The sequence below is a fragment of the Cynara cardunculus genome (assembly GCF_001531365.2).
Source record: "Cynara cardunculus var. scolymus isolate 2C chromosome LG 2, CcrdV1, whole genome shotgun sequence".
Lineage (NCBI taxonomy): Eukaryota > Viridiplantae > Streptophyta > Magnoliopsida > Asterales > Asteraceae > Cynara > Cynara cardunculus.
The window spans coordinates 5,520,084-5,529,800 of NC_037529.1; the positions used below are offsets into that span (position 1 = coordinate 5,520,084).

The following is a 9,717-nucleotide window of genomic DNA, read 5'->3' on the forward strand; positions in this document are numbered from 1 at the left end:
TGCGTTAATATTTTGATTCATTTGAAGGTTCAAGTTTTAACACTTCAAAACGTAACAGTTTCTTCTAAAAAATACTCGCTAGTGCCGACATTCATCACCATGTCTAGCATATCAAAGAATTTCCAAACGCCATGGTTGTTTTTTCCAACTGCCACAACAACTAACTAAAGTTCTTGAGCAAACCAATGAATATAACATCATGAGCGGTTATCTCTCAAGATCAGAGCTTTCAACCCGATCATCATCCATATCGTTTGTTCTATCAGAACATTGACTTCGTACCTGTTACAAAGATTCAATAATAGATTTGAAAGATGACACAGAAAAAGGTCAAGTAAAGGACTTAAAGTAGATAGCATTGACATTATAATTAAATACATGTGTATTTTTGGCGATCAGTTCGATCCAAACCATTCAAAAAAACGTTTAAACTGCTGACCAACTAAGCGGTTTGGCTATTTTTCAAGACCAGACCAAACCGTTAAAAACGATATGATTTGACTTGGTTCGACTGGTTTGAATGGTCCAACAGTCTTTTTAACACCCCTATGTCGTGTAACTTTTATAATCTCTGAGACGATCTCAAACCCTTAATGTTTGTAGCACACACAAGTCAAATAATTATAAGGAATTGCAACAAGTGAATCAAAATTACACACAAGAAACGGGCTGGAGTTGGGCACGATGTTCAAGATAATGGTGGATGTGAATGATGATGAGGGGAAGTTTGAAGAGTTGGTCACAATGGTTCTGCTTTTATAGTCAACGTCATTAGGGGGCAAGAGTTTAGGGGAAATAAAGATGAATCAATGAACAAAAAGGTCGGCTTTGAAAGCAAACTTACAAAGTAACTCTCTTTAATCCAATCTCATAATTAATTTTAAATCCAAGACATTTATTCATAGGTGTCAATACAAACATGTAAGCCCAAAGCCCATTACAAAGTAATGAATATTTTAATACAATACATGATTTTATACAACTTTCAATATCTTGGGGTTAATCTAGACCTAACAACATATGAACTATATGTACATATGTGAACTCGTTAATTAGTTCATATCTAAACATTTTCAACTGATTCATATATGAACCTGCAAATTCATATAATTCATATATGAATCAATTAATTAGTTCATATGTAAATCACACAGATTCATATGTGAATCGGTTAAAATAGTTCATATGTGAATTGCACAAGTTCACATATGAACACGTAGTTCATATGTGAATCACATAGGTTCATATATGAACTCATTTGCCGTCTATTTGTAAAAGTTACGAAATTATCCTCTCTATTTTTCATATAGCCACAATTATTGACCAGTCAAATCTAATCTTGATCGTATGAAAGGGTAACACTTCTTTACTTCTCAAATATTTTAGTTTTCAAAATAACCTTTGCATTATATATATATATATATATATATATATAGAGAGAGAGAGAGAGAGAGAGAGAGGGGGGGGGGGGGGGGGTTCATTTGAGAAGTGGTAAATATTTGAGAAGTAAAGAAGTGACCATAGCCCTTTATCTAGTCAACATTTGCAACTTTCACTGTGAAGCACCAGATAATTCCATTGCATAGTATGCAGAAGATAGAATGGTAGTTTCATAACTTTTATAAATCGGCGGCAAAACAAGTTCATATGTGAACCCATTAATTAGTTCACATGTCAACTATTGAATTGATTCACATATAAACCCACATGGTTTATATGTGAATCAGTTAACTAGTTTATATGTGAATCACACGGGTACATAGCTGAATCGGTTAATTAGTTCATATGTAAATTAGCAGGGTTTATATGTGAATCAACTAAAATAGTTCATATGTGAATCAGATAAAATAATTCATATGTTAATTATATGAATTCACATATGAACTTATAGTTCATATGTGAATCAGATAAAATAATTCATATGTTAGTTACATGAATTCACATATGAATTTATAGTTCATATGTGAATAACAAAGCAAATATTTGCCTCCGAGGAAAGGATGATTCATTCGGATTAACATGAGAGCCCCGCTGCATTGCATTGCCAGAATCAATGTTGTATATTTGAATTAGGTTGACCTTCTTGCTTCTCTCTCGATACAATCCTCTTCCCATCGAGCCCCCTTTGCCGCATATTTGTATAAGTTATGGAACTATCTTTCTATTTTTGGCATAACCATAAACTTTGACCAGTCAAAACCGCAATTTTAGACCAGTCAAAGCAGCAATGTTTGACCAATCAAATCCCATCTTGACTGTATGAAAGGTTAGGATTACTTTTTTTACTTCTCAAAATGACATATGACTATATATATATATATGTGTGTGTGTGTGTGTGTGTGTGTGTGTGTGTACATGTATAGACGGAGTACAAACGAGAACCTCTCTATTTTGTGAAAACGTGAAACAATTGTGGGCCTCAAACTTTATTAACCAATAATTTAAATTATAATAAATGAAAGTAAATCATTAAGGGTTGTTATGTAATTATGTATTTTCTATAAATTTAATATTTTTTTAATTAACTGTATTTATCTCATGGTTTTCGATGAGAATCTGATCACATCTCTAATCGTTTAATCTAATACCAAATTCGATCATCTTGCTCGACTCGAAGATTTGACTTTGATATCAATGTGATACCCAATCATCTTGCTCTACTCAAAGTGTTAACCGTGATAGCAATGTTATTATCAATCAACTTCTGCATATCGATTCGAAATGTTAACTATGATAATCATATGATACTCAATTCAACTTCTGTTAATCGATTCATCAACTCTGATAGCAATGTGATACACATTCAATATTGTAATCCAAATGTGACAATTGTGATAAAAATGGTGTGATAGCAATGTGATACCCAATCATCTTCCGCTAATCGATGTGATAACTGTGAGTCAATCAACTTCCCCTACTCAATGTGTTAAATGTGATAGCAATGTGATAAATAGGTGATACCACAACAATAAAGACGGTTTAACATGTTCTCACCTTAGTTTCGCCCTAATAATTCGTTCTAACAAGTGTGATAAATACGTTATATCACACCAAATCAGTAATTTAATACAATAAGGGATTCTTCAATTTTGTTCTAATAATTCTAACAAATGTGATAACTATGTACATATGTCATACATCTTCTCAGCCAACGGTGCATATTCTTTTTCTCGTTGCCTCCAATGTTGATAGCTTGTACATATGACTATATGAGTTGGATTTTTCCCTAATACTCCTCTTTTATCGACTCTTGTGATATTGATGTCGATTTTGCCTACTACTCTTCTCTATCGACTCATGTGATCATGACGGTCAAACGACTAAGCTTATCACTCCCACGATGATTGGCACTAGTTGTCCGTGTTATGTGATCTGCGTTTTCTTTTTCTTTTTTTTTCTTTTTAACCCTACAATGTCGTTAATATTTTTAAAAACTCTTGAATATTAATTTAAATTTGAAAACTCCCATAATTTCTCTTAAATTGTGATTTGAAACATAAAGTGTGGCTTAGAGATTGTTCTCCGTTCTCATAAATCACAGTGATTCTCGTTTGAACCTCTCTCTCTCTCTCTCTCTCTCTCTATATATATATATATATATATATATATATATGTATATATATATATTTCCATGAAACATTTTTAATGTCCATGAAAATTGTGTGGATCATGTGGAGAGAGTGATATAAATGAGCTAGTTCAGATCTGCGTTCATAAAATAAAGTCAAATAAACCGTGTACAATCGTCAATAAATATGACAAAACATCAAGTTCACTCCTTTTGGGATGTGGTGATGGAACCCAAACGGCATAATCTACAAAATCAAAAACCCAAGAAGCTCGTGATAAGCGATTCATTCAAAGTAAAAGATAGCATTTTGTTCTATTTGCATCTTTTAGAAATGCAAATTTAAGTTAAATATAAACTTTTATTCCACCTACCTCACAGTTTTCGGCCAAAGATTCATAAAATCGAAATTCCGTCATTGTTAGATCAATGGAATTAATTTGATAGATAATGATCCGCCAAAATGCTTTATATGTTACTTTCCGAATAGATAAGATAAATAAGATACAAGGTTAATTTTTCCTAATTTACCACAAGAAACAAAAAGCCCCGCATTTACGGGACGACATGTGACCTAGCATCGTCTCACACATCGCAAAACGTTAAGTATATGAATCATCAAGATACACAAGTTCTCTAAAATTTCCAAGTGGCCATGAAATAAGTTAGGTATTACAAAGAGAGTAAGGAGATGGAAGATAGGAATGGATACTAGTGATAAAAACAGGCCACATGTGGTGTGGGGGGTAACACTCCAAAACTGACTTTCAAGGGAACATTGTCTACAGCTGTAATATACACAAATAAGCCAGCCCCAGCCCCCTCCCCTGCCCCTACCCCCCGCCCCCACTTTCTTCTGTGTTTTCCTTTGGACTCGAGTCTTACAAGTTACCCATTTTTATCTTCGTTTTCTAAATGTGTTGTTATCGTAACACTTGTATATTTGTTCTGCATTCAAGAATGTAATTTCTAGTACTTGAGAAATCAGAAATTCAGGAACCTGAAAGTATTCTTTTTGGTACTTGGACCCTAATATTCATCTTCCTATTTAGCATTTTGTATATATATATATATATATATATATATATATATATATATATAGGTAATCACCGTGTAAGAAATAGAGTTAAGGTAAGAAGCGTAAGAAGGGATCTAGACCATTGATCACCTTTAATCTCAAACCCACTCATGAATCACGCTTGATACAAAGACTGATCCGGTGCATATCATCCTAATGTGCATCAAAGGGTGAAGATTTTTCTTACGCTTCTCACCTTAACTCTCTTTCTTCATCGGAACCCAACCCTATATATATTTACCAATGCAACCACTTGGGCTGTGAAGCAGTAAGGCTCGAGGGTATAAAGTGGAAATATTATCTTCTTAGATCCGAAACTAATGTCCTGTTTGATTTGCATGAATGAAATGGATATGGATTTGGGGGATTTGGATTTCAAATCCATTACAATCTCATGTTTGGTTTGTTGGATTATCCTAATTTGAAATCCTTAGATTTAATTGAAATCCTACAAACATAAGATTTTGAAATCCTTAGATAATGCTACAGGATTTTATAGAATTATAACAAATAAATTTTTAAAAAATGTTAAAAACATTTATTTATTAATAATCGATTAATAAAAATTTAATTTAATTATTTTCATCGTTCTTTATAATTTTTTTTAACCAATGATTTCAAACCCATTCCAATCCAAATTCTTGAATGAAATCTAAATCCCTCAAAAACAATCCTACAAATCAAACAGATCCTAAGTGTTGCAAAAACCTTTGTCGCCATGAAGATTTACCTAAGATGACCTTCAAGCAATTGGTTGTCGCCCGTGGGATTAGTCTCTCTCTGTATATGTGTATATATATATATATATATACACACACACAGATGCAACTGTGAGATAATTAATAGCTATTATTTATCCCTAAGAATAAAACCATGTTCTTTTGCACATGGGTTCAAGAAGTTATATATGATTCCTTCCAGGAGTGTATCTTTGTCTGCTTCCATCACTCATCATTTCACAACTGAAACTAAAACAAAGAATACTACCAACTTGCTAAAATAACAACTATATTCATTCTACTGGAACTGGTGCCTTGATTTTATGTCGTTAGTTTTTCCCAAAAATACAAGCAGATTCCTATTCCCTCTTTACCATCAACCTTGGGCTAAAATAGAATTACCCGTCTGTTTACGGAACTCCAAACTTTCCAGTATGAATGCTCAAACAAAAATCAAGACAACCACTTAACCAAATAAGAACACATAACTTGGATTCTTGCCCACTTCATTTTCTATGGGCACCATTAGTCACAGAAAGCCATCAGCACAAAGTTTCACTGCTAGGTGCCCATTTACCAAGAAACCAACTGAACAGAAATGAAAATTCCCTCCTAATTAAAGAAACATTTGATAGAAGAAGTTTACTGCCAGTCCAAGATATTTAATAACAGCCATGACCCTACTAATTAATAACAGCTATGGATAGATTCAAACAAAAATCACGACCTAAAAAACTACTAACCAAAAGGTGACATAGTCAAGTTTAAAGTTGAGAACGACGGACGACCCTGTGAAACCACAGGATGTACAAAATGCTGTTTCTATGTTCCATACCAGGATTGATATTTTTTGCTGGAAAGAAACTCCTTTTTGAGTCAACACCTTCTCTGGACCTGCAAAGACAAACAAATGGATGATTTTGGTAAATGATGAAGCCGAGCTTTTCTCATAGCATGCAATCAGTCCTCGCTGGTAATCTTCTAAAGAAGTTGAGTGGGACCGAAGGTAGCTTGTGGCGGAACCTTGGATGTCTTAACACATAGAAGCCAGTCAGAAGGGCCACAACTTGGAATGGTGTGACATACAGAACAATAGCAGCGATTAAACAGAAAATTACAAACAGTGCTGTGGCTCTGGGGTCTCTCCAGCTGAGTAACGACTGAAGCCTCTCTCCTTGTGTTGCTAAATCGCCAACCACCGTCTGAATCCTTCCAGAAATACTCCTCAAACGATCGTACCTCATCCTTATGATATCAGCCGGCCGAGATGTGGGAAAGGTATCGAATTCTTCATCTAGTTCATCAGGGTGTGCATTATCTGCACAAGAGAGGCGAGTGTCCATGTGGGGAGGCTTCTTTGGTCTCCATCTGTAGTACCAAACTCCAATTAGAAAGAGATAGAGAAAAATAGTGGGCAGAATAAGCTCTGGATACAAGACCAATATCAAGAAAAGGATGTGGATGAGGACAGTGGTGATGGGATTCTTCCAATTACATATCTGATCAAACCATTTCCCAACTGCAATCAAACCACCCAATACTCCCATGATTCTGAAGAAATTAGCTTTACTTCTTCTCATACTCCACATGTGAGAACCCACATCCAGCATATACTCCACAATTTCTTTCCTCAAGGGTGGCTCAGCCCGGCTGAGCCTCATGGAGACGATCTGAGTGGCCTGGTGCCTCAGGCTATCAAGCTGGGTGACAGTTAAAGGATGAATGTAGTGCATTTTGGGCAAGAGTGGTTGTGAGTACATGTGCATCATATTCAGCAATGATGAGCAAGTGAACCTTACTGCCAAATGAATCTCGCCCATCTTTTTCACCCCAGATGGATGCAAAAGTAAAAGGGGGTAAGAATGAGTGTAAACACGATCAGTTTCAAGTGTTGAAAGACGAATCCTGACCTTTCCAATCCTTAAATCCCTTGACCCTCCAGCCTTATCCCCACCTTGCAAATGGCAGTTATCAAACACACCGATGGTTATAACCGTGCATGGATCAAAAACTTCCCAAGTATACTGCTCATTCCATTTCGGAGTAAAACTGTCTATTATTGTTCTTGTTCTGACCCACTTTGTCCCATACTTGGCCACACAATATGCGTCTGTTGTAGCCCTTCCATCTTTTGGCTTCATTGGTGTTAACCCATTGGCGCTCAAGATTCCGACCTCAAGAACCCCAATGCTACTCTTCCATAACTGCTTAGCTGTTGGCCTAAGATCACTACTGTAGTGAGTAGATTCATCAAGAACATGATAACCACCTTCCAAGCAAATTCTCATGTGAATCCTGCTAGCAAACTTGACTTCCTTTTTCTTTTCCCCATCAACGATAACATGTTTCTCCAGATTAAACCACCTTGTGTTGATGGCTTTGTGGTCTAACCTCCGATCCACATACTGCAGAGGAATTGCACACATTCCAAGAACTTCATCCTTGTTAGGCGCAACCCTGTCTTCCACACTCAAAATCAAGTGCTCTTCAAATGGTTCTGCAGCTACAAACATCAAGTCCTCATTCCACATAGGATTGATAGACTTGTTCATAGATACTCTAGTCCTCAAAGCCTGATTTCCAAGAATGGCCTTGACAAAAACTTCGGGGAACCTAGTTCTATCACTGGGTATCAAGTCCTGTGCTTCAATCACATTAACTCTGAGATACCAAAGTTTAGGTGAAAGATACACCTTTGAACGGATATTGGCAAGACCATCAGCTCCACCAACAGAAGCAGCATCTGAATGCCATGCTTCAGGAAATGCTTCATCGGCTTGCGTACCCCACCACACAGCTAACATCAGCTCTCCCTTGAGCTTGTTCCCTTTCTTGTCTTCCAATCTATACCATTGAGGAGCCAGAGGACTATCAGGTGGCACCCTCTTTGGAACCTCACTAAGATCAAATAAAACCCAGCCCATGAAATCATCTTTCATAACATCTTTATCCTTTACAGAGACCTCAAGCATAGTAGACTGAATCCTGTCTCTGGAGAAAGCAAACACCTGGTTCCACTCAGGATTTGATTTTTTCTCAAAATGGCGAGTTGTTCCCTTATAGTTTCCCAGCCGAACCTCTGTGTAAGGGTCGCAACTACCAGTGACATCTTTCGCAGGTAATTCTTTTGCTTTTACTACACGTACATATAGGTATTGCATTTGTTCCACAAGGTCATACGTGCTAGTGAGCTTATCCCCTGCGACCTTCCCTCCACCGAGGTGGGGTTTGGTCTCCTTGAGTGAGAAATCATCATGGGGAGGAGGTCTGTGCATCATCTGAGTTTTCTCAGAACTGAAAAAGAAAACACACACAAGTTTAACAAGAAAAGCTTTCAGACCCTTAAAACAAGGACTACTAATCAAGTAACTGAAGAAAACAAGTGGCAGACAAAGTTTTACTCAAGTCTTAGTGGAGTTTGGAGCTAGGATTATCATAAATAAAAGAGGAAAAACGTTATAAAATATATATCTACTAATTAACACCTTAAATATTTAGGAAAGCTGAGTCGAAGGCTTCAGATCTAAATGCATCTGACCTGCAAGAAAAAAGAAAAAGAAAAAAAGCAAAGCAAATAAATCAAACCCTAGTTTAAACACACACACGCAAAGAATCAACAGAATACTAAATATTTAGCTATAAATTCAAACCACTAGAAAAGCAAAAAGAAGCAGATAGAAAATTTAAATCTGAATATAAGAGAGACAAAGATTCATAGCTGAAAATGAAATTACGTAACAGGCTAATTTTTTTTTAAATGTAAGAATCGAAATCAAGAAAAACCCTAGAATCACATGAATGCAGGTTCGTTCATCAAACGCTGTGTTAACTAGATATAGATACATTTTAGAGGGGAATATGCAAAGGAATGTGTATATACCTCACTAAGAACAATAACGATAGAGAGATCTTGTGGAAGATCTGAATGGATTCCTGATAAGGATTTAATTGATGAACATAATGGAGTTGCTTTTTATATTTGGAGGGATCAGATTCATGAGAATATAGAGAGGATTTGAGGCGAAGAAAGGTGCGATGGCAACAGGGGGTTTTGGAGAGAGAAACAAGGGTTTTAGAGAGAGAGAAAAGTGGAGGAGGAGGAGGAGGTGGTGGGTATGTCTGTCTGTGCGCCTTCCTGTGTCTTTAAGAAAGAATGCAACAATGTAAATTTGGGTGAATTGCAATTATACCCCCTAAACTTATTATTATTATTATTCATAGAGGCCCCTTCATATTGAGAACATTTGCACTTGGAAAAAAAACAGTAATTTTTATTACATATATATAATAATAATTAAAAAAGTAGAGTTAATTATTAATATATATATATATATATGTGTGTATGTTATATG

The 9,717-nt window shown here is 35.9% G+C and overlaps 1 protein-coding gene across 5 annotated transcripts; it reads right to left on the reverse strand.

The window, feature by feature from the left end:
• Window positions 1–5,942: 5,942 nt before the first annotated feature.
• Window positions 5,943–9,450, reverse strand: LOC112506420 (FT-interacting protein 1-like). Of its 5 annotated transcripts, none has more exons than XM_025110438.1 (4): window positions 9,246–9,450; window positions 8,851–8,903; window positions 6,389–8,659; window positions 5,943–6,259 (listed from the first exon to the last, which is right to left on the reverse strand). In XM_025110438.1, the coding sequence occupies exons 3-4, from the start codon at window positions 8,641–8,643 to the stop codon at window positions 6,130–6,132; spliced, it is 2,385 nt and encodes a 794-aa protein (XP_024966206.1). In that variant the 5' UTR covers window positions 8,644–8,659; window positions 8,851–8,903; window positions 9,246–9,450; the 3' UTR covers window positions 5,943–6,129. The 5 variants fall into 5 exon arrangements, with proteins under 5 accessions (XP_024966206.1, XP_024966207.1, XP_024966208.1 ...); XM_025110441.1 differs by having other exon boundaries at window positions 6,169–6,259; window positions 6,484–8,659; XM_025110442.1 differs by having other exon boundaries at window positions 6,170–6,733; window positions 6,805–8,659.
• Between the last annotated feature and the right edge of the window lie 267 nt (window positions 9,451–9,717).